The sequence below is a fragment of the Polyodon spathula genome, chromosome 45 (assembly GCF_017654505.1).
Source record: "Polyodon spathula isolate WHYD16114869_AA chromosome 45, ASM1765450v1, whole genome shotgun sequence".
Taxonomy (NCBI): domain Eukaryota; kingdom Metazoa; phylum Chordata; class Actinopteri; order Acipenseriformes; family Polyodontidae; genus Polyodon; species Polyodon spathula.
The window spans coordinates 1,182,099-1,207,098 of NC_054578.1; the positions used below are offsets into that span (position 1 = coordinate 1,182,099).

Sequence of the window (25,000 nt, forward strand, 5' to 3'; positions counted from 1 at the left end):
TAATGTTCCCTTGTTATCATATTGAATTGCACCCCCTCTATATAGAATGAACTCCCTCAGCTTCATAGAGTCCAGTGAAAGCTGCTGAATAATGTTCCCTTGTTAACATATTGAATTGCACCCCCTATATAGAATGAACTCCCTCAGCTTCATAGAGTCCAGTGAAAGCTGCTGAATAATGTTCCCTTGTTAACATATTGAATTGCACCCCCTCTATATAGAATGAACTCCCTCAGCTTCATAGAGTCCAGTGAAAGCTGCTGAATAATGTTCCCTTGTTATCATATTGAATTGCACCCCCTCTATATAGAATGAACTCCCTCAGCTTCATAGAGTCCAGTGAAAGCTGCTGAATAATGTTCCCTTGTTCTCATATTGAATTGCACCCCCTCTATATAGAATGAACCCCTCAGCTTCATAGAGTCCAGTGAAAGCTGCTGATAATTTCCCTTGTTAATATTGAATTGCACCCCCTCTATATAGAATGAACTCCCTCAGCTTCATAGAGTCCAGTGAAAGCTGCTGAATAATGTTCCTTTGTTAACATATTGAATTGCACCCCCTCTATATAGAATGAACTCCCTCAGCTTCATAGAGTCCAGTGAAAGCTGCTGAATAATGTTCCCTTGTTCTCATATTGAATTGCACCCCCTCTATATAGGCTACTCGAGAACAGCACGCAGGGAAAACAACACGACAGCACATACCTGCAGAACTGTATTCACGGAGAGAATCCGCAGACCGCCGCTCCCCCTGGGGGTCTAGCGCCCTAAAAAATACCGTCTTGCTCGCTCACAAATAATTTAAGCAGCCAGCGGGGTGCCACGGGTTCGTCCCTGCGCCCACAGCGTCGCGTCACCCGGGTGTGCCACCTGCCGCTCGCAGGGAATTGCTTTCCAAGCGCATTCGTGCAGCATTTAGGGCAATCCACAATACAGAGGCTGCTGGCCAAAGAATCTCTATTGCTCACACCCGCATTGCAAAACGACACAGAGACCTATGGACGCCACACGCGTCATTGCTGTCAGAACCAACCAATCCTAAGCTGAAGGACGTCCCCAAAAATCACCGCCTCCTCCTCCTGCCTTCTCCCATTTAACCCGTTCGTCGCTGAGACTTTTAAAGTCTTTCTCCAAAGATTTAGCATATGTTCATATAATAATAATAATAATAATAATAATAATAATAATAATAATAATAATAATTTCTAGGGTCATAATCTTAGTGTTATACCCTATCAGGAAATGCTACTGGACTACTATTATGGCTTCCAGTAGACTTTTGTGACGTCATTTTGTAGTTTCATTAAATGATTAAACTACTATTATGATGTTAAAATAAAATATCTAATTATTATTATTATTATTATTATTATTATTATTATTATTGCATTATTATTATTATTATTATTATTATTATTATTATTGTTGTTATTATTATTATTCCCCAATCCAAAAATTCTAAGCGATGCAAAGCGTTTTGGCCACCGCTGTGTCTTTCCGAAATCTGTAGCATTAAATGATCATTCTTTGCTTGTTTTGTGTTTCTGAGGCGATGGTGGGTGAAATGCCCCCCCCCCGTACCTGGCTGTGTCCCCCCTTAACACCGACTTTAATAATGACAATTATGAATTAATACCACGAGCCCAATGATAGCAGATCAATAACCGCAAAACAGCTCTGCCTTTAAAAACAAAATGAAACTAATTTGAAAACAACCATGTTTCCTTATTTAGCTAATTAACACGCAGCTTCATAAGTCGAAAGCAGTTCATGGTTCTTGCCAAACGCGTCTGTCAGTCGTGCCTGTCAACTCAACGTGTTTCCTGCAAGGGGGCGGCGGGGGGTGCATTGTGTCCGCTCCCTCTGATCACTGCGATGCTCAGGAGCTCTCCGGAGGGGGACGGTGGGGGGGTGCATTGTGTCCGCTCCCTCTGATCACTGCGATGCTCAGGAGCTCTCCGGAGGGGGACGGTGGGGGGGTGCATTGTGTCCGCTCCCTCTGATCACTGCGATGCTCAGGAGCTCTCCGGAGGGGGACGGTGGGGGGGTGCATTGTGTCCGCTCCCTCCGATCACTGCGATGCTCAGGAGCTCTCCGGAGGGGGACGGTGGGGGGGTGCATTGTGTCTGCTCCCTCTGATCACTGCGATGCTCAGGAGCTCTCCGGAGGGGGACGGTGGGGGGGTGCATTGTGTCCGCTCCCTCCGATCACTGCGATGCTCAGGAGCTCTCCGGAGGGGGACGGTGGGGGGGTGCATTGTGTCCGCTCCCTCTGATCACTGCGATGCTCAGGAGCTCTCCGGAGGGGGACGGTGGGGGGGTGCATTGTGTCCGCTCCCTCTGATCACTGCGATGCTCAGGAGCTCTCCGGAGGGGGACGGTGGGGGGGTGCATTGTGTCCGCTCCCTCCGATCACTGCGATGCTCAGGAGCTCTCCGGAGGGGGACGGTGGGGGGGTGCATTGTGTCCGCTCCCTCCGATCACTGCGATGCTCAGGAGCTCTCCGGAGGGGGACGGTGGGGGGGTGCATTGTGTCCGCTCCCTCTGATCACTGCGATGCTCAGGAGCTCTCCGGAGGGGGACGGTGGGGGGTGCATTGTGTCATGCTCAGGAGCTCTCCGGAGGGGGACGGTGGGGGGGTGCATTGTGTCCGCTCCCTCCGATCACTGCGATGCTCAGGAGCTCTCCGGAGGGGGACGGTGGGGGGGTGCATTGTGTCCGCTCCCTCCGATCACTGCGATGCTCAGGAGCTCTCCGGAGGGGGACGGTGGGGGGGTGCATTGTGTCCGCTCCCTCCGATCACTGCGATGCTCAGGAGCTCTCCGGAGGGGGACGGTGGGGGGGTGCATTGTGTCCGCTCCCTCTGATCACTGCGATGCTCAGGAGCTCTCCGGAGGGGGACGGTGGGGGGGTGCATTGTGTCCGCTCCCTCTGATCACTGCGATGCTCAGGAGCTCTCCGGAGGGGGACGGTGGGGGGGTGCATTGTGTCCGCTCCCTCTGATCACTGCGATGCTCAGGAGCTCTCCGGAGGGGGACTGGGGGGGTGCATTGTGTCCGCTCCCTCTGATCACTGCGATGCTCAGGAGCTCTCCGGAGGGGGACGGTGGGGGGGTGCATTGTGCGATGCTCAGGAGCTATTAAAATCATAACTGAAGCAATAAAACACACACACAGAGATTTTAACATCCAGGATAGCTGGGTGAACGTGGTGCTTCCTTTTATTTCATTTTAAAACGTGACCCATGCGTACAGCTTGCTTCTTCATTCAGCCGCCTCTGGCTTGTGGAAAAAAACAAACCTGTGTTTCTTTGTTTGTTTTTAAAAAAATAAAATAAAAATAAAATATTAAAAAAAATAAAAACACTAAAACGTTCCCTAATAACCAGGCGGGTGTCTACTGGCGAGCGATCGCTTGTTTCCCGATCGTGACTCTGAGGTTCCGAGGTGTGAACTACATTTTGGAGACTCGTCTTGGTTATTAAGCTATCCCCATACACGTTTGCTGCCCCCTGCTGGCGGGGTTGGGACTGAACTACACGGGTCAAAATATAGCTAAAGGCAAATTTTAAACAGCAATTATCTAAACATTTAAAGACATGCTTTTTTTTCCCAGTAAGGGTCTGGGCTCTCGATGGTAATCTAAATTCTAATCCTGGGTTTGTTTATCTGTCTGTTTGTGACTAGGGGGACAATCTATCCTGGGTGGGGGGGAGGGGGGGGGGGGGTGCACGCCTTAAGAGAGGGGCGACTGAGTCTAGGTCAGGTTGAGTCTTCTGACACGATCAGATTGTCCAAGTTTTATTAAGATTAATGCATAAATAATAATAATAATAATAATATTATTAATTATTCCATACAAAAGTTTTGCATCGCCCTATAGAGTCATCAAGTGGAATGAAAGCTGCTGAATAATGTTCCCTTGTTCACATATTGAATTGCACCCCCTCTATATAGAATGAACTCCCTCAGCTTCATAGAGTCCAGTGAAAGCTGCTGAATAATGTTCCCTTGTTCTCATATTGAATTGCACCCCCTCTATATAGAATGAACTCCCTCAGCTTCATAGAGTCCAGTGAAAGCTGCTGAATAATGTTCCCTTGTTAACATATTGAATTGCACCCCCTCTATATAGAATGAACTCCCTCAGCTTCATAGAGTCCAGTGAAAGCTGCTGAATAATGTTCCCTTGTTATCATATTGAATTGCACCCCCTCTATATAGAATGAACTCCCTCAGCTTCATAGAGTCCAGTGAAAGCTGCTGAATAATGTTCCCTTGTTAACATATTGAATTGCATCCCCTCTATATAGAATGAACTCCCTCAGCTTCATAGAGTCCAGTGAAAGCTGCTGAATAATGTTCCCTTGTTAACATATTGAATTCCACATCGCTTTGTAACTGTACTGCTATTATTATGGCTTCTGGTACACTTTTGCGATATCATATCCTACAATTCTAGGTGTTGTTAGACTTGTGTCCAGAGCTGTAGATGGGGGCACAGGGTTGGGGTTGGGGTTAGGGTTTGGGTTTAGGGTTAGGGTTGGGGTTAGTAGCTGCACAGGGTTTGGTGTCGCAGCTCTGAAGGCTTTGCTGTTACCTTTCAGTCGAAGGTAGGACATGAAATCCAGTACAGTCTCATCTATCGGCTGCATGCTGGGAGCTGAGGAGACAAACAGAGACAGGACTCTCAGTGAGCGAGAATCAGCCACACAGCGCACGTATTCCTCATCCAAGAACTACACTTCCCAGCATCCCTCCTCACCTGCAGCAATGGCGAAGGCCGCTGGGAGCTGTAGTTCTTAATGGCGTTACAGCACTAACTGGAGCCACAACGCCGTGGTCAGGAAGCACAGATGATTCTGCCAGTCTCTGTCGTGTAATAACAGGATCTCGATCCACCAAACAGCTTCTCAGAGTCTCAAGCGTTTTATCACTTGCGGCGAAGTGTTCCTCCTTTTCCTCTTCGCGTTTCTAAACGAATCGCGGGCGATTCAAGTCGTCCGTTGAAATTAGACAGTCGCTAATCTGCTTGACAGTTTTCCTAGATTTTCAGTCCCAGTGGTTTGATTTCATCTGCCCTCAAAAAAGAACCCAGAGCCACACGCGTGGTAAAACTCAGGAGACTTTTTAGAATCTGTTAAGCTGTAGTTCCAGCGAATGCTGTAACAGTTCACAGCAATAAAGAACTACAGCTCCCAGCATCCTTCACCATTGTCACAGCTACTGAGGCATGCTGGGAGCTGTAGTTCCAACTAGTATTGTAACAGTTCGCAGCAATAAAGAACTACACCTCTCAGCACCCTTCACCATTGTCACAGCTACTGAGGCATGCTGGGAGCTGTAGTTCCAGCTGATGCTGTAATGGTTCACAGCAATAAAGAACTACAGCTCCCAGCATCCTTTGCCATTGCCACAGGTGCTGTGGCATGCTGGAAGCTGTAGTTCTAGCTACTTCTGTATCAGTGCTTTATAATATTTTAGCACAGTGGCAGACAGACAGACAGGGAAGGGTAGGCCATCGTTCTCTTACTGTAAACATCCTCAGCTTTCTTGTAACTTTCTTCCATGGCTGCGCGCTTTCCTGCAAGACCACCTTTATCATTGAGGGTCCGATGAGCATCTGCGAGAGGAAGAGACAGGGGAGAGAGAGAAGGATAGAGAGAAAGAGAGGAGAGGGAGAAGAAAGAGAGGAGGTATAGGGAGAGAAAGACGAGGAGAGGGAGAGAGACGAGGAGAGGGAGAAGAGAGGTATAGGGAGAGAGACGGAGAGGGAGAAGAGAGGAGGGGTATAGGGGGAGAGAGAGGAGAGGAAATGTATAGGGAGAGAGACGGAGAGGGAGAGAGGAGAGGGATAGGGGGAGAGAGAGGAGAGGAGAGGGTTAGGGAGAGAGACGGAGAGGGAGAGAGACGGAGAGGGAGAGAGGAGAGGGATAGGGAGAGAGACGGAGAGGGAGAGAGAGGAGAGGAGAGGGAGAGGGAGAGAGACGGAGAGAGAGGAGAGGGATAGGGAGAGAGACGGAGAGGGTTAGGGTTGCACTTTTACTCAGGCAGCAGTATTTGGTCCCTCCCCTTTACAATGAAGTTCCCCTCAACAGCGTTTAACTGATGTGATTTTAAAGCCGAACGGAAGTGAATTTGCAACTCAACTGCTGTGCAAACTGGGAAATGTAGTTCTTTCTCAGAGTTTAATCAGAGATTGCACCCTGCCCGGGACTACAGCTATGGCCAAAAGTTTTGCATCACCTAGAAACTACACCAGTGACCAAAAGGCACCTGAGGATGAATCTGTTAGGAGGGCTCTGAGGAGAGACAGGGGTTTAAATCCACTCCCTCGCCGGACAGAGGAGAATCTCCCTTTGGGGAAAAGAGAGACACAAGCTTGAATAAAAACGTCTGAGAGAGATAGAGGGAGAGAGAGGGAGAGAGAGAGAGAGGAGTGAAGAGAGAGGTGAGAATGATGACAAGGGGTGAGAAAGAGTGAGAAATGAAGAGGGGAGGGAGGAGGGGAGGAATGGGGAGAGGCATAGACAGGAGGAGAGGTTGCGAGTGAGGAGAGGAGAGAATTGGAACCAAGAAAGGAGGGGGAAGAGGTTGTAAGAACAGTGGGCAGAATAATTAGAGACAGCGAAATTGGACAGGGGGAAAGATGAGAGAGGGGAACCAAAACAGGCAGACAGACAGATGGATATAGAGAAGTGTCTCTCCCTCTCCCTCTCCCTCTCTCATTTGAATAAATCATCGCTAGGCAGTGATCAGTACTAACCAGGGGCTGGGAAATTAGACTAAAAATCGAAGTGCGGACATCCTGCATGTGCAAATATCACTTCTAGTTATTGTTATTATTATTATTATTATTATTATTATTATTATTATTATTATCGTTAAATGCATTGCAAGTATGCATAATAACATTGTACTGATGTTGTAGCACACATGCATTTACTAAATAACTCCCATGACATTACACAGCAATTAGAGACTTTTAATAGAAATATATCAATTGCGCTGATAATAACTTGAAGTGCCTACAGTTCTGGCTAACAATTTTGCATCACCCTCTGTACAGAAGGATAATCCTGCTTGTTAAAGACGCACGCAAGCACGCACGCACAGTGAGTGAGCCTGGATTTCAACCTCCTGGTTACAAGCCTGTTTCTTTAACCACTGGACCCCCTCCTTTGCCAATGTAACACACAATAGGCGTTAAACGAACGACCCGCTCTTTTACCGGCTTACAAGTCGCACCAGCGGGCTGCTGTTCTCCACAGCGTCCCCGGAAACAGCAACAACAAAATAAACACGACGCCTGAGCTTCTACTTACGAGGGCCGAGGAGATATCCAGCGCTGTTCAGAGTCCAGCCTCGTTTGTCTTTCCCCTGCAATGAAGAAACAGACAGCGCGGCTGTGACGGAAGGGTTAGACACACTGGTGAGGGTTAGAGAGGGGGAACTCGCCCGACCTCGGCACCGCCTCACCGGATCCTCAGCGGGTGCGCTGCTGCATTGCCAACGCGTCATTGCAGATAGACACAGATAGATTCAGCAGCTTTCACTGGACTCTGTGAAGCTGAGGGAGTTCATTCTATATAGAGGGGGTGCAATTCAATATGTTAACAAGGGAACATTATTCAGCAGCTTTCACTGGACTCTATGAAGCTGAGGGAGTTCATTCTATATAGAGGGGGTGCAATTCAATATGGGAACATTATTCAAGCTTTCACTGGACTCTATGAAGCAAGGGAACATTATTCAGCAGCTTTCACTGGACTCTATGAAGCTGAGGGAGTTCATTCTATATAGAGGGGGTGCAATTCAATATGATAACAAGGGAACATTATTCAGCAGCTTTCACTGGACTCTATGAAGCTGAGGGAGTTCATTCTATATAGAGGGGGTGCAATTCAATATGTTAACAAGGGAACATTATTCAGCAGCTTTCACTGGACTCTATGAAGCTGAGGGAATTCATTCTATATAGAGGGGGTGCCGTTTCTTTATCTACCTGCCTGCATGAAAACACCTCAGGCTGTGAGAATTTCAATTTCCGCTCAGCAATCGGCGATCTAAATTAGGCAATCGCTCATTGGCCAGTTTAGATGTTCAGTTCTAGTCGTTTGGTTTCACCCGCATGAGAAAAATCACGGCTGCAGACGCAACCGGATGCTTCAGTAAATGTGCCGTGTTTCAAAACGCAAAGAAACTTACATTAAATGTCAGGCCGAGCGATTCGGAAACCAGACCGCAGAGAATCAGAGAGAGGCAGAGCAGAGTTCTGGTATGCTGCATCTGAAAGACAAAAACCACGGGAAATGCGGGAGATGTTTTTTTTTCCCCACAACATTTTTTTTTTTTTCCCCCAGATTTATAAATGTTGCGAAAAAAAAAAATACACTTTTACATATTTATATATTTAAAATTATTTATGATGCAAAAGTTTTGGCTGCAGCTGTACTTAAGTATCGTCAATAGCGAATTGTGGCGCCGTGTGTTACGCGGCGCGGTATTATTTTGCTGGACGCGTTAGAACGCGCTATTGCTGCAGATTGCTTTATCTCCTGAAGCAAGGGACCGCCCGTCTGAACCGGCAGGCTACGGTCGGTGTACCGAGTTTCTTACGCAATTAAAAAGGAAAAAATAAAATAATTAGTTCTGTGACTGATGAGCAGCAGCACACCGGGTTATCTGAAATTGTAAAGATACGGTTTGCGAGGGATCTTCTTCCTAATCAAAGTATCCTTATTCAGAACCTCGTAAGCCTGGCGATCTCATTTCAAATAATGTTGGAGCTATATCATATAATCAAAAGTTTATATTATAAATTAAGTATATATATATATTTCAAATTATATATATATATATATATATATATATATATATATATATATATATATATATATATAGTTTAATGGTTATCCTAAGAGCTGTGCATTTTCCGTGCGGTAGGCAGCGCTCTATTCTAACATCACGACGATAACGCCGACCGGTTGTTGCGTTTGTTTTTGCCGATCGCTTCCAGAATTGATTATTGATTATTGATTGTACTTATTCTACTGAAAAAAACGAGAGGAGGCCATTCGGCCCATCTTGCTCGTTTGGTTGTTAGCAGCTTATTGATCCCAGAATCTCATCAAGCAGCTTCTTGAAGGATCCCAGGGTGTCAGCTTCAACAACATTACTGGGGAGTTGATTCCAGACCCTCACGATTTTCTGTGTAAAAAAGTGCCTCCTATTTTCTGTTCTGAATGCCCCTTTGTCTAATCTCCATTTGTGACCCCTGGTCCTTGTTTCTTTTTTCAGGCTGAAAAAGTCCCTTGGGTCGACACTGTCAATACCTTTTAGAATTTTGAATGCTTGAATTAGGTCGCCACGTAGTCTTCTTTGTTCAAGACTGAACAGATTCAATTCTTTTAGCCTGTCTGCATATGACATGCCTTTTAAGCCCGGAATAATTCTGGTCGCTCTTCTTTGCACTCTTTCTAGAGCAGCAATATCTTTTTTATAGCGAGGTGACCAGAACTGCACACAATATTCAAGAGGAGGTCTTACTAGTGCATTGTACAGTTTTAACACTACTTTCCTTGATTTAAATTCAACACTTTTCACAATGAATCCGAGCATCTTGTTAGCCTTTTTTATAACTTCACCACATTGTCTAGAAGAAGAATGAATTTACTCCTATCTCCCTTTCTTACCCACCGCAAAATCAGCCGATCTGACCGAGATCAATCGATTCAATGGGAGCAGAAACCATCCCATAGGAATACCAGATCTCCTAACCCCTAAATCTACCCCCTAACCCTAATCTCAAACCCTAACCCTAACCCTGAGTTACTTTAAAAGTCGTTTTATTTCATAAACGCTTTTTAGCGCCCTTAGCGGAAATGATGAAAAACGATGGAACTTTGTCGCAATAAATATTGACGTGGTTCCATTCCCATATAGAGTGAAGAGGTACACTACAAACACGTTTTATAACTTTATCATCTAGCTGTCGCCAAGATAACAAAGCCATTGTCCCTGGGATGCAGCGCACACAGGCAGCGTGCGTTCACGCCAGATTAATACAATCGTTATATATTCTAGTTATCCCTCCTGTTAGGTTTCGGGGTCTATCTGACCCGATTCTAGTTTCCAATCAGCTTAAATGCTATTTTGATTTTTTATTTTCTGTATAATGATTTGATGGCTTTTCCTAAGTTGGGGTTCATGAACTTATACACAGAAAACAGAACCTTTGAGATGTTTATTTTTTTCAGAACAGGTCATGCGTAAAAATGAGATGTTTCGGGTCACTGTGACCCCTTGGCGTTTATCTATGTAGATTTGTGTGCAGGAATAAAACACACTTCTTCAATTTGTTACTTTATTATTATTATAATATCTGTATTATTATTTCTGGAAATGGCTGCACCTGTCTGGAGATATTTATAAACAAACAATATATAATCTGCAAGGCAGAGTCTCGTTTTCCCTGTCAGTATCGCAACAGCATCTCCCTGGTAAAGACACTCCAGAATGAGGAGCTCCCAGGCTGGCAGCCAAAGAAGTTTTATCGCAGCTCTTGGACTAAAAGAGCAGAAAAGAGTCAAACCTTTGCAAATAAAAACAGCTAATCAATTCCACCGATTCTCCAGAGCCCCTCGACTCTATACCCCTTCTCAAAACAAGACAGACAGAAATTAGGAGACTCACCTCGACCTTCAAGATGTCCCTACAAAACTAAAATTTGAAAATAAACAAATAAATAAATAAATAACCAGAATAACTTTTTTTTTTTTTTTTTTGAATAGCTAAAAACCTACGAAACGTGGAAACGCATAAATGCGATTCGAAGCCTTTTCTCAACCCGTATAAAAGTTGTGAAAAATAACTTTTGTTGCGTCTTCTGTTTGGCGGTGGTTTGCTTGCTGGGTGGAAGTCGGGAGCGTCCTGAGGTTTTTATATCAATTTTAGAGGGGGAGGGGGGGGGGATTAAAATTAGCATACCACTTCTCGCTCTCCTGCAGTTATGGGGAGTAGAGGAGATGAGAGGCTGATAAAAGGCTTTTATGTCGGGGCTGTTTCATCTTTTACGCCAGCGTTAGCATGCCTGGTTGATCCCTTTTAACTAGATAACGAGTCCTCTTAGCGACTGTAATTATCTCTAATTGACGGAGAAAAAAACAAAACAATGTTCTGATAGCCGGAGAGAGTGGCATAGATCCGTACTCGATGTTCAGAGGCGCTCTATAGAGAGAGAGAGAGAGAGAGAGAGAGAGAGAGAGAGAGAGAGAGAGAGACGTGCCCAAAAGTTATATATGAACATAATTTAGATATTTTATTTAACATAATCGTGTAATCAAAGAAGCTACAATACCATTAACAGTAATAGCAGTCCAGTCGTATTTCATGTTTCGAAATGTCGCATTTTTATTATTATTATTTTTTCTCCAAATTCCTTAAGTTCAAGGGAAACTATACAGAGCGGGTTTTTCATTCAGCGTGTCAACGTGTTGCTTCGATATAGTCAGCGGGTTTCTTTCGACGTGAGGAAGGAATGAATTTGTTCATTCAAGGAGGCAAGGCGTTTTGGCCACTGCTGGTACCGAGTCCTGATCTCACCGGAGAGCCTTTGTCGGGGGGAGGGGGGCTAATAGAGATTGAAGGTCATTATAATTTCCCTCTATCCTTTTTGTCCCATCTCTGAGATAACTCCGGCTGTGGGCTGCAGTATGAAAGCGCGTATTCCCTCTGGGTGTAATTAGCAGGGGCTCGCTAATGAGACCCGGGCAGCTCTCTAGCTGAATTGGTCAGACTCTGCGCAGGACCATCTCCGTGAACGCAGCCGTTGACGCAGAATCTGCAGGTTTTAAATTAGTTAATTGCCTCTTAGCTTCTTCAATTAACTGTGTGTATATATATATAATGACCGGTGGTGTCTGAATCAATGCCATTACAGCAGGCAGCAGGAATATCTCATAGATACAACATAATAACGATAATTAAACAGACAGCGCTGTTTCAAAGATTAACGCGTCCATTATGGTGATGCTAAAAGAAAGCGATAGCAGCACAGTGTTTATATATTTCAATGATTCGTGTTTTTTTTTTTTTTTTTTTACACAGCGGGGTTAAATTATACCAAAAACAAAAACCAAGCGACATAACCAAAAATAATAATCTATCCCCCTTGTTTGAAATGCGGCACACGGCGCAGCGCGTCTCCGCGGGACAGTGGTAATGTCTCTCTAAGTGCACTTCGCACAACAGCGTGGTTAATTGGTATTTTTAGCCGCAGGGTGCTAATGGGCGCTGCCGAGTGGAGGTGCGTATTGAAATGAGTCACCGGCTCTCTCGAATGAGTCGCAACAGCACTCGAGTGGCCCTGCGCTCCCGGGCAATCAATCCATTCCCAAGAGCGCTGGAGACCCGAACCGCGGAGTTCAGAGCAGGGAGATCCAATCACAAGAGCGCTGGAGACCCGAACCGCAGAGACCGGAGCAGGGAGATCCAATCACAAGAGAGCTGGAGACCCGAACCGCGGAGTTCAGAGCAGGGAGATCCAATCACAAGAGAGCTGGAGACCCGAACCGCGGAGTTCAGAGCAGGGAGATCCAATCACAAGAGAGCTGGAGACCCGAACCGCGGAGTTCAGAGCAGGGAGATCCAATCACAAGAGAGCTGGAGACCCGAACCGCAGAGACCGGAGCAGGGAGATCCAATCACAAGAGAGCTGGAGACCCGAACCGCGGAGTTCAGAGCAGGGAGATCCAATCACAAGAGAGCTGGAGACCCGAACCGCGGAGTTCAGAGCAGGGAGATCCAATCACAAGAGAGCTGGAGACCCGAACCGCAGAGACCAGAGCAAGGAGATCCAATCACAAGAGAGCTGGAGACCCGAACCGCGGAGTTCAGAGCAGGGAGATCCAATCACAAGAGCTTTTCCAACTGCTACTGTGCGCGGAAAAACTTTTTTTGTGTTTCAGAGAGAGAGAGAGAGAGAGAGAGAGAGAGAGAGAGAGAGAGAGAGAGAGAGAGAGAGTGGGGACCATTATAAAACACAGCGGAATGTAATAAAGCATACAACATGGTGAAGCATAGGGGAGCGTTGTAAAGCACAGAGAGGTCTGGTAAAGCATAGGGAAGCATTGTAAAGCACAGAGAGGTCTGGTAAAGCATAGGGAAGCATTGTAAAGCACAGAGAGGTCTGGTAAAGCATAGGGAAGCATTGTAAAGCACAGAGAGGTCTGGTAAAGCACAGGGAAGCATTGTAAAGCACAGAGAGGTCTGGTAAAGCATAGGGAAGCATTGTAAAGCACAGAGAGGTCTGGTAAAGCACAGGGAAGCATTGTAAAGCACAGAGAGGACTGGTAAAGCATAGGGAAGCATTGTAAAGCACAGAGAGGTCTGGTAAAGCACAGGGAAGCATTGTAAAGCACAGGGAGGCATTGTAAAGCACAGAGAGGTCTGGTAAAGCATAGGGAAGCATTGTAAAGCACAGAGAGGTCTGGTAAAGCACAGGGAAGCATTGTAAAGCACAGAGAGGTCTGGTAAAGCATAGGGAAGCATTGTAAAGCACAGAGAGGTCTGGTAAAGCATAGGGAAGCATTGTAAAGCACAGAGAGGTCTGGTAAAGCACAGGGAAGCATTGTAAAGCACAGAGAGGCATTGTAAAGCACAGAGAGGTCTGGTAAAGCACAGGGAAGCATTGTAAAGCACAGAGAGGGCTGGTAAAGCACAGGGAAGCATTGTAAACACAGAGAGGTCTGGTAAAGCACAGGGAAGCATTGCAAAGCACAGGGAGGCATTGTAAAGCACAGAGAGGTCTGGTAAAGCATACTTTAAAAAACGTCAACCATGGGAAAAGAGGGGGGGGGGGGGTTTCCACGTTTGACCAAGTGTGCGTTACGTCATTTGATTCACCTCGCGTACCCTTCTTCGCCGTTATTTACGGTAATTGACGGTCCTGGTTTGAACTAATTGATAAATTTAAGGAAAGTGCCTTGACCCTCTGTTTCACTGACGCGCTTCGTGTTCAAAGCAGGGTTGAGAGAGAGAGAGAGACGTCGTTTGTTTTCTAAGCTCAAGGTTCATTGAAGATGGCTCTCTCGGTGGGACTGACGCTGATCTTGGGTTTAGTTTTCCCAGCTTTTTTGCCAGCTCTCTGTGAAGTCGTTGTCGGTGAGTCGGGGGCTGGGGTACGTCACGCTGACAAGATTGGACGGAAACTTTCCTTACTGTTATAGACAGATAAAATAATTTACTGTCATGAAACTTATAACCACATGTGCGTGTGTGTCTGTATAATCACACACACACACACACACACAGTGTGCGCATTTATCCACTTTTGGTTTGTTGTGGGTATGAATTAAATCAAACCACGGGATCTAAAAATGGGTACGTTTGGCGATTGTCTAAATTTTAATTGACCGCTTCAAGACCGCGCAATTCAATTTAAAACAGACTCTTAACACGCAGCCACACGCGGTAAAACCCGTGAGACACTGTTTTTTTTATTTTATTTTTTTTAAGAAGAAAAAGCACAAACGTGTTTCCAGCAACGCGTTGGACCTCTGCATTAAACCGAGACCGTGCGCTGCTTAGAGACGGCGCCCTGCTTGATAGAGAGCTGCATTCATCACTGCCTTTAAAAGCAATTCTCTCAGCGCTGGGAATTAGGCTCCTGTTGCACTGCAGTGTGCTCGGCTGACGTTACAGAGAGCGCCGGACTGGGGGGGGGGGGGGGGGGGGGGGGTAGTTCTCTGGTGCTGAACGGGGGGGGGCGGGGTGTTCTGTAGTTCACTGGCTGCTGAAGGGGGGGGGGGTGTTGTTCTGTAGTTCAAAGGCTGCTGAACGGGGGGGGGGGGGGGTGTTCTGTAGTTCACTGGCTGCTGAACGGGGGGGGGGGGGGGGGTGTTCTGTAGTTCAACGGGGGGGGGGGGTGTTCTGTACACCTGGGCATGAAGGGGGGGGGGGTGTGTTCTGTAGTTCACTGGCTGCAACGGGGGGGGGGGTTGTTCTGTAGTTAAGAACATTGAACTTGGAGAACATAAGAAAGTTTACAAACGAGAGGAGGCCATTCGGCCCATCTTGCTCGTTTGGTTGTTAGTAGCTTATTGATCCCAAAATCTCATCAAGCAGCTTCTTGAAGGATCCCAGGGTTTCAGCTTCAACAACATTACTGGGGAGTTGATTCCAGACCCTCACAATTCTCTGTGTAAAAAAGTGTCTCCTATTTTCTGTTCTGAATGCCCCTTTATCTAATCTCCATTTGTGACCCCTGGTCCTTGTTTCTTTTTTCAGGCTGAAAAAGTCCCTTGGGTCGACACTGTCAATACCTTTTAGAATTTTGAATGCTTGAATTAGGTCGCCACGTAGTCTTCTTTGTTCAAGACTGAACAGATTCAATTCTTTTAGCCTGTCTGCATATGACATGCCTTTTAAGCCCGGAATAATTCTGGTCGCTCTTCTTTGCACTCTTTCTAGAGCAGCAATATCTTTTTTATAGCGAGGTGACCAGGGTTAGGGGTTAGGGGTCACACTGAAAAACGGGGGGGGGGGGGTTGTTCTGTTCTTCTGTAGTCACGGCTGCTGAACGGGGGGGGGGGGTTCTGTAGTTCTCTGGCTGCTGGGGGGGGGGGGTTGTTCTGTAGTTCTCTGGCTGCTGAACGGGGGGGGGGGTTGTTCTGTAGTTCTCTGGCTGCTGAACGGGGGGGGGGGGGGTTGTTCTGTAGTTCACTGGCTGCTGAACGGGGGGGGGGGGGGGGGGGGTTGTTCTGTAGTTCACTGGCTGCTGAACGGGGGGGGGGGTTTGTTCTGTAGTTCATCCTACAAGACATGAAGGGGGGGGGGGGTTGTTCTGTAGTTCAAAAGACACAAACGACCGCTGAACGGGGGGGGGGGTTGTTCTGTAGTTCAGGCCTGAACAAGCTGCTGAACGGGGGGGGGGGACTTGTTCTGTAGTTCACTGGCTGCTGAACGGGGGGGGGGGGGTTGTTCTGTAGTTCACTGGCTGCTGAACGGGGGGGGGGGGGTTGTTCTGTAGTTTCACTGGCTGCTGAACGGGGGGGGGGGGTTGTCTGTAGTTCACTGGCACTATGAACGGGGGGGGGGGGGTTGCCACTGTAGTTCAACAAGGACAACTGAACGCGGGGGGGGGGGGGGGTGTTCTGTAGTTCTCTGGCTGCTGAACGGGGGGGGGGGGGGTTCTGTTAGTTCTCTGGCTGCTGAACGGGGGGGGGGGTTGTTCTGTAGTTCTCTGGCTGCTGAACGGGGGGGGGGGTTGTTCTGTATTCACTGGCTGCTGAACGACTGGGGGGGGGGGGGGGGGTTGTTCTGTAGTTCACTGGCTGCTGAACGGGGGGGGGGGGGGTTGTTCTGTAGTGTCTGCTTGAACGGGGGGGGGGGGGGGGTTGTTCTGTAGTTCACTGGCTGCTGAACGGGGGGGGGGGGGGGGTTGTTCTGTAGTTCACGGCTGATGAACGGGGGGGGGGGGGGGGGGTGGTTTCTGTAGTTCACTGGCTGCTGAACGGGGGGGGGGGGGGTTGTTCTGTAGTTCTCTGGCTGCTGAACGGGGTCATGTTGCCCCACCAGTGCTGGTTCAGTAAATCTGCGCCCTGTCCTGTGCAGATCACCCAATCACGTTGGCGTTCGGCGACTGGTCGCGCCACAGCACTTTCCTCTGGCTAAAGCCCGCCTTCTGCCTGTTTGAGGAGTGGCTGGGAGAAGCTGTCGATCAAACACTGGCCAATCGGGAGACGGCCTCCATTCAAGTGGAGGTCAGGAGAGAAGGTAAGAACCCAGAATGTGATTTAAGAATGAGTTTATACTATACAGGGAGGGGAATCTGACTCCTACTGCATAGAAGCATAGGGGAGCATTGTAAAGCACAGAGAGGTCTGGTAAAGCATAGGGAAGCATTGCAAAGCACAGAGAGGTCTGGTAAAGCACAGGGAAGCATTGTAAAGCACAGAGAGGTCTGGTAAAGCATAGGGAAGCATTGTAAAGCACAGAGAGGTCTGGTAAAGCATAGGGAAGCATTGTAAAGCACAGAGAGGTCTGGTAAAGCACAGAGGGAAGCATTGTAAAGCACAGAGAGGTCTGGTAAAGCATAGGGAAGCATTGTAAAGCACAGAGAGGTCTGGTAAAGCACAGGGAAGCATTGTAAAGCACAGAGAGGTCTGGTAAAGCACAGGGAAGCATTGTAAAGCACAGAGAGGTCTGGTAAAGCATATTAAAGAACATATCTTTTTAAATTTTTTATCAGGCGACAACTCAACCTACAAGATGCCCACTCGCTTCTCCGTTCCGAACTGTGACCCCCTTATTTTTGAACCCCAAAACGTGCAAGTGTTTGCCTACCAAGTGGGTCCAGATCTTAACTGCTTCGACGACAGCTGTGTGGTGCAGGTTCTGCCAGACAGCAAATACTGGTGAGAGGGGCTGTGGGGCATGGCTATGAGTATAGGGTGGGGCTATGGGGTGTTGGGGCGGGATTATGGGCGGGGACTCTGCAGAGGAATATTGTGACAGTTGTAAATGACCTTCACTGTTCATTTTCTAAGAGAACAGAATTGAATAGACTCACCTGGTTTTACGCTGGTCTGGAGAATCCTGGCTGCCAGACACACTGCCTCCTCCCATTCAGATCAACCAGCCCCCTCTGCATGTTTTAGATCTGCACCTTCACAAACACTAAAACTGAACAAACTCGTGAAACCTGTGAGCTGAGGAAGGTGCTGAGCGAGGTTCGTCACAATCTGACGAGCACTTCACAAGACATATCTGAACAATAAATGAGAGACAGACAGACAGACAGACAGACAGAGACAGACAGAGACACACAGACAGAGAGAGAAACAGAGAGAGACAGACGGAGCCTCCTCACCCCCACCCCCCCACCCCCTCAGATTCTGATGCATTTCTCCAGACAAACTCCAAAGGCTCTTATAAAAATAAACTCGATTGTGAAGCACCACACAGAGCCACGCAAAACAGTTTTGACGCCTCTTCAGACAGCAGAAGGGATGTGAAGGCAGGCCGTTTGAATCCAGCGCCGCTGGCCAGGCCAGGCTGGGCTCGGCGCTGGCCGCTGGCCGGGCTGGGCTCGGCGCTGGCTGGTCCATGCTCAGCGCTCGCTTGTGTGTGTTTTAGGGTACGCTACGCTTTGTACAGTGACGGACGGGAACTCGTAGCGGCAACAAACTGGTCCGAGCCTCTTCAAACTAAAGGTATATTTTTCCTTTTCTTAGTTAACAGGATGTTTTAGCATGCGATCCTGTCATTGAGTCTGATGTGCCAGGAGCAGGGAGGCATAATATATTTATTAATGTGACCCCTGCTTTCAGATCTGTTATTAGAATCAATATATTTTTACAGATTTATTTTTAGAAAACAAAGCTCATCAGAAGAATGAATAAAGTGTTATAAAAAATGATAAATGGGTTGAATCAAGGACGGCAGGCACGACAAAAAAAGAGCCACTAGTCGTGAGTCACTGAATTCACACTGAAGACACTGAGAGAGACTTCTAGTCGTGAGTCACTGAATTCACACTAAAGACTTCTATTCGTTGAATTAAAGATCGATTTTTAGCTTTTTAAAACCTTCCGCGGTGCAGTTAATCTTCGCCGTCCTTCCCTCGCCTTTACAATCCAGAACCAAAACACGTCATCGCACCCCTGCCTGTAAGCTCCTCTCGATCTGTGTTTCTTTCAGGAGAGCCGGAAGATCATCGCTCCCTGAACAAGCCCTTCGGTCGCTCGGGGGGGATGGTGGTGATCACTGTGATCCTCAGCGTTGCTATGTGCCTGCTGCTTGTCGCTCTGCCCGTCACCTTGGTGAAGGCTCACAAGTGAGGCTGGCCATCCCACAAGTCTCTGTTTTGTAGTCCGATTTATTACTGTCAACCCTCCACCCTGTACTGCATGCTTCACCCTGTATGCGAGCTGTAATTAAGTCTGCGGGAGAATCTGCAATAGAGAACACGTAGATATCTGTGGACTGTTTTGTGTTAATAATGGCTTTTTAAAAATTGAACACAATCCCAATCAAGCTGTCAAACAAAAGAAAAAAAAAAAACTCACATCGAGACTTCTTCTTGGAACACGTTTCCAAAGCCTCGACTCCAGTCTATAATAAAGTCAGACTTCGTGAAGGAGACTAAACCACGCACAATGATTCAAACATCGTGAAACATCGAGAGGGAACGTTTAAAAAAAAAAATTAAAAATTTTAAAAAAAATCTGATGCTATTCAAGAGTCGCCCACAAGGTGGCGATAAAGAGCCGGTGAACATTCACCAAATTATCTATCCACCTCTCTATCAATAAATCTGCAGGGTAATTCAGTCCAGGGGAGAATGTTCCAAAACTAAACTCTGCTTAATTAATTTTCGGATGCCACTGAATATAGACTGTCCATGTGTTTATCTGTGATTTAAATAAAGATTTACTGGTGCTGCTGTACTGTGCCCGATAACTGTTTGTGACTGGTTTATTTACAAATAGTGCGTTACTGTAACTGGGACAGATTACTTTTAAAAAGTAACTTCCCCAGTGCTGCAAACTATAACAAATTATATATGTCCAGATTTTGACCGTTTCTTGCAAAATCGCTGGTCAGGTTTAGCTCCAGGATTCTGCTCTAGTGCACTAGCGGCTCACTGTGGTATTGCACCTTATTTTATATATTTACAAAGCAGATCATTTGAATATTTGTATTTTGCTGTATTGACCCTCCTGTCAGGTTTCGGGGTCTATCTGACCCGACTCTAGTTTCCAATCAGCTTAAATGCTAGTTTTTTTTTTTTTTTGTTTCTGTATAATATTTGATGGCTTTTCCTAAGTTGGGGGGTCATGAACTTATACACAGAAAACAGAACCTTTGAGATATTTATTTTTTTCAGAACAGGTCATGCATGCAAATGAGATGTTTCGGGTCACTGTGACCCCCTGGCGTTTATCTATGTAGATTTGCGTGCAGGAATAAAACACACTTCTTCAATTTGTTACTTTATTATTATTATTATAATATCTGTATTATTATTTCTGGAAATGGCTGCACCTGTCTGGAGATATTATTATTTTTCTGAAATATGACTAGAATTTCCTAAACAATATATAATCTGCAAGGCAGAGTCTCGTTTTCTCTGTCAGTATCGCAACAGCATCTCCCTGGTAAAGACACACCAGAATGAGAACCCAGGCTGGCAGTCAGAGAAGTTTTATCGCAGCTCCTGGACTGAAAGAGCAGAAAAGAGCCAAACCTTTGCAAATAAAAAACAGCTAATCAATTCAAGGCTGTTTGAAATTGCATCGGGTCAACATGACCCAAAACACAACTAAATTCTGAACATAATAAGAGAGTTCAATAATTTTACGCCAGGGGCTTCCCAAACCCGGTCCTGGGGGACCCCCCTGCTGTGGCTGCGGGTTTCCATGCCAACCCAGCTCTCAATCACTGAAGCAGACCCTTCAGTGATCTGATCATGTGCTTCATTAGACTTTCTGCCTTGTTTCCAGCTCTTAAATAGTTACAGTTCAAGTTACTTATCAAATGTTGCAGCTAACTTGAAATATGCAAACTGTTTAAGAGCTGGAAGCAAGTCCTAATGAAGCACAAGATCAGTTCAGTGAAGGGTCTGGTTCAGTGATTGAGAGCCGGGTTGGAATGGAAACCAGCAGCCCCAGCAGGGGGTCCCCCGGGACCGGGTTTGGGAACCCCTGCAGTTTGGTTTTGAGTTCAGTACAGTTTCTATAACACGGATAGTGGAGGTGACCCGGGAGGGGGCAGCATTCAGATTACAAACTGCGACTTGCCACCGAGTCCTGAAAGGGAAACAGGAACTACCCTGTGCGTGGAAATACACACACAATCTGTCTCTGTAATAACCCGTAACGCATTTTGATTTGTTAATTTGGAATTAAAATCCGTGGACTCATTCTGCAGAATTCTGCACGCGTGGCGAAATAAAAAAAGATATTTGTTTTTGTTTTTTTAAACCAAAATAATAATAACACGAGATCAGTGCACTGTTTCAAGTAGAGGCTTGTGTGCGCTCCCCACGGGGTATTGCATTAAAAACACCCGGGACGCGTGAAAATTTCCACTCGTGTTCCGTGCAGAAGATGGACGTCAGCGTGTCCGCGTCGCTCTTCCACGGCGAGCTCGCCTCTGCCGTGGAGCACGCCGTGAAAGCGGCCGTGGACACCGTCCTGCGGGAGATCGCCAAAAGCGTGGGGGGCAGGTTTGCCGAGAAAGACAAGGAGAACGAAAAACTGCGGCTGAGGCTGGAAATGTCCGAGCGGGAGCTGAGAGCCGTGAGAGGATGCATGGAGACCCTGCAGGACGTGATCGCGCAGTCCACGATCGCCGCCAACTACCGCCGCGGCGCACCCACGCAGGAAAGCCTCGCTTTCCGCTTACCGGGCGGAGAGAGCGCTCCGGTTCTCCCGGTGCTGGCTAGGCAACGGGATTGCGATCCGAGCCCGGCTCAGCCGCCGCCGATCCCGGACGATCCCAACCCCCTCTTACCGGCAGAGGCGTTTCAGCGCTTGGAGGATTCGTGGGAGCCGGAGTGGGAAGAAGGAGTTAACGGTACCGGTTTTACTGTTCAGTATTTTATACTTTGATGTGTCTTATTCGTGAGTATACAGCGCTTCGTGATTACTCTGTTGTGCAAAGCGCAGAGAGGTCTGGTAAAGCACAGGGAAGCATTGTAAAGCACAGAGAGGTCTGGTAAAGCACAGGGAAGCATTGTAAAGCACAGAGAGGTCTGTAAAGCACAGGGAAAGCATTGTAAAGCACACAGAGAGGTCTGGTGGTAAAGCATGGTTGTAAACAGAGAGGTCTGGTAAAGCATAGGGAAGCATTGTAAAGCACAGAGAGGTCTGGTAAAGCACAGGGAAGCATTGTAAAGCACAGAGAGGTCTGGTAAAGCACAGGGAAGCATTGTAAAGCACAGAGAGGTCTGGTAAAGCACAGGGAAGCATTGTAAAGCAGAGAGGTTACTCTGCACAGAGAGGTCTTTTAAAGCACAGGAGGAAGGCATTGCTAAAGATGTAAAGCACAAGCAGTAAAGGAGAGGTCTGGTAAAGCACAGGGAAGCATTGTAAAGCACAGAGAGGTCTGGTAAAGCACAGGGAAGCATTGTAAAGCACAGAGAGGTCTGGTAAAGCACAGGGAAGCATTGTAAAGCACAGAGAGGTCTGGTAAAGCATAGGGAAGCATTGTAAAGCACAGAGAGGTACTTTTAGCATTGAGGCAATTTTAAAACAATAAAGTTGATGAACAGAATTGATATCTCTTTGTTTAACATGGTGGAATCAAAGAAGACTACAAAATGACATCACAAAGGTCTACCGGAAGGAAGCCATAACTGTAGTCCAGTAGTATTTCATGTTAGATTAATGATGTAAACCCTTGACCTCCAGAGGGGGGCGCCCATCCCTGTCTGCGAAGAGGCGACTGGCTCGGGGGATCGGAGGACGCCTCGAAATCCCAGCGAATCTGCCTCAACAGCATGACTGGGCAGCCCCCCCCGTCTCTGTGTGTGAAGACATGTCTCTTCCCTCTGTCTCCTCACTTCGTCTCCACGCTCTGCGTCTCCTGGCTCCTGCCTTCTGTGCTTCAAGCGTTGGTTCGCGGGTTCGACTCCTTTGACCGCGAACGGAAAGCGATTCAAAAAAGGAACCTCTTTAGGGAGAAAAACAAAGGGGTTTTAGTAAACGAGACTGCAGAGCCCAGGTAGTGTTTTAAGAACTCGAATCCTTGGGCAGTAACGGTCCAGCCCAGCTGATGTTTCTCTCGCTGGAACCCGGAATCCTCCCCCCGGTCCCTTCTCGGGGTTTGCTGTCCTCCCCCCGGTCCGTGACGTGCTTTCAGAACAGCTGAGACCGGAAAGGGTTGCCCATGTAAACACGTTTAACACGAAAGCTTAAATCCTTATTAAAAAAAAAAAAAAAAAAAACACCGCTCAAGACGGCAGTGGTCTTGACGACAGCCAGCCTGGGGCTGTGAATTTGTCTTTTTTTGAAAGCTCTTAGGGTGTGTTGATCCGAGGATGAAGTGCCGGCCCGCGGTGACCTTTTTCTAACAGCTTTGGTTCTGTCTTCTGACCCACAGGTGCGGACCGGAAGCCTCTGCACCCCGAGGAGGGAGGACCGGCGGGGGGCGGGGCCTGCGTGAAAGAGGAGGAGCTGGAGGCCCGGCCGGAGTCTCTCTCACAGCTGTACGTCTGCCCCGACTGCGGCAAGCCCTTCCAGGCTCTGAGCTCGCTGAAGAAGCACCTCCTGGTTCACTCGGGGGAGAAGGCGCACCGCTGCGCCCAGTGTGGGAAGAGCTTCCGCCTGGCAGAGACCCTGAAGAAGCACGCCCGCACGCACACGGGGGAGAGGCCCTACCCCTGCCTGCACTGCGGCAAGAGATTCGGGCTGGTGGGCACGCTGCGAGACCACCAGCGCATCCACACGGGGGAGAAGCCCTACAGCTGCGCGCACTGCGGCAAGAGCTTCGGCCGGCTGGGCTCGCTAAAGAACCACCAGCGCATTCACACGGGGGAGAAGCCCTATGCCTGCGAGGACTGCGGCAGGAGCTTCAAGTACTTATCCAGCCTGAGACACCACCAGCAACTGCACCTGGCCGCGGCAACGCTGTGCTGAACTGTATGTAATCTGAGCGTGTGTAGTCTGATTACAAAAGTAATCTGAGCGTGTGTAATCTGATTACAAAAGTGATCCTGATTACAAAAGTAATCTGAGTGTGTGTAATCTGATTACAAGCAGTCTGATTGAGTTGTTCAGTTATTTGTAACTAATTGCTGCTTTATTTCTAACAGTGTGGTAACTGATTTAAGTTTTGTTTGGGGGGGGGGGGAATCTTGCTGAAAATGTCAGAGCAGTGACGGGGGGGTGGGTCTGATAGTTGAGTCATTAAGACCACGCCTCTCATGTATGCGGGCCTGAGGGGTCTCTATCAGGAAGGGTCGTTTCTCCAACTGTCAGGAATACGTGACTGGGACTAGATAGAGCTCTGACCTCACCTTGATCTGAACTGTGTCTCCGATGAGAAGAGAGCCAAGTGTGTTGAATCAGTGAAAGCTGCTGAATAATGTTCCCTTGTTAACATATTGAATTGCACCCCCTCTATATAGAATGAACTCCCTCAGCTTCATAGAGTCCAGTGAAAGCTGCTGAATAATGTTCCCTTGTTAACATATTGAATTGCACCCCCTCTATATAGAATGAACTCCCTCAGCTTCAGAGTCCAGTGAAAGCTGCTGAATAATGTTCCCTTGTTAACATATTGAATCGCACACCAGCGCTTTGTAGTTTTCTCCATATGGGTTTTGAAATCTAACAAAAACTACAATTATGGCTTCCTTCCGGTAGACTCTTGTGATGTCATTTTGTAGTTTTCTTTGAGTCCATGATGTTAAGTAAAGAGATCTCTGTTCTCTTTGTCTGGTTTGTTGATTTGAAATTGCTTCAATGGTAGAAGTCTAGGCGATGCGAGTCTTTTCTCCAGAGCTGCAATTGAAGGCGGTTTGAGTGCGCCGCGGAGCAGTTACAAAACCCCCGAGCGCGGGCAGTGCTTCGGCCAGGCCCGGGCGCTCGCTGTCCACCAGCACATTCACATGGGAAAGAAACCCTACCCGTGCACGCTCTGCGGGAAGAGCTTCAGGCATCTCACCGGACACCTTCAACACCTGAGGACCCACAAGACCACTCCGAAGCTGTTCAGGCATCTCACCGGACACCTTCAACACCTGAGGACCCACAAGACCCTCTAGAATTATATATATAAATGTGAACAGAATTTAGATCTTTTGTTTAACATTGTCTAAAGAAACTACAAAATGGGGCTCCCGAGTGCATCCAGTAAGGGGGGGTGGGGGCAGCACAGCTGAGTTTAAAAATAAATCTTTGATTTGCTGCCCGGAGGAGACCGGGTCGATTTCTCAGTGGATCATAACCCTGCCCGTGATCCTGAGCGCGGCCTGGCCCGGCCCGGTGCT

General features: G+C 47.5%; 3 protein-coding genes across 6 annotated transcripts in view; 2 read left to right on the forward strand and 1 right to left on the reverse strand.

The window, feature by feature from the left end:
• LOC121305925 overlaps positions 1–1,018 on the reverse strand; it is a 6,739-nt gene extending 5,721 nt beyond the window's left edge. For 3 of the 4 annotated variants that reach the window (XM_041237587.1, XM_041237585.1, XM_041237586.1), the window contains exon 1: positions 708–1,016. The gene's annotated coding sequence lies outside the window, so the exon portion shown is untranslated. Of the gene's footprint in view, positions 1–707 lie in introns of all 4 variants that reach the window. The other variant, XM_041237588.1, reaches the window with a different exon arrangement.
• Positions 1,019–14,080: 13,062 nt separating this feature from the next.
• Positions 14,081–19,453, forward strand: LOC121305985. The gene is made up of 5 exons (XM_041237711.1): positions 14,081–14,163; positions 16,615–16,776; positions 17,252–17,417; positions 18,139–18,215; positions 18,703–19,453. The coding sequence occupies exons 1-5, from the start codon at positions 14,082–14,084 to the stop codon at positions 18,840–18,842; spliced, it is 627 nt and encodes a 208-aa protein (XP_041093645.1). The 5' UTR covers position 14,081; the 3' UTR covers positions 18,843–19,453.
• Positions 19,454–20,809: 1,356 nt separating this feature from the next.
• The window catches only part of LOC121305872, a 21,324-nt gene continuing 17,133 nt past the window's right edge, over positions 20,810–25,000 (forward strand). Inside the window, exons 1-2 of the mRNA XM_041237526.1 lie at positions 20,810–21,582; positions 23,110–23,640. Coding sequence (XP_041093460.1) covers positions 21,114–21,582; positions 23,110–23,640 — 1,000 coding nt within the window. The 5' untranslated portion in view covers positions 20,810–21,113. The remainder of the gene's footprint in view (positions 21,583–23,109; positions 23,641–25,000) is intronic.

Excerpts from the sequence above, each read along its gene's own strand:
- LOC121305985 (XM_041237711.1), top strand. The coding sequence starts at position 14,082 with ATGGCTCTCTCGGTGGGACTGACGCTGATCTTGGGTTTAGTTTTCCCA. Across the intron at positions 14,164-16,614 it reads TCTCTGTGAAGTCGTTGTCG|ATCACCCAATCACGTTGGCG; the intron begins GTGAGTCGGGGG and ends TGTCCTGTGCAG. Across the intron at positions 18,216-18,702 it reads CGAGCCTCTTCAAACTAAAG|GAGAGCCGGAAGATCATCGC; the intron begins GTATATTTTTCC and ends TGTTTCTTTCAG.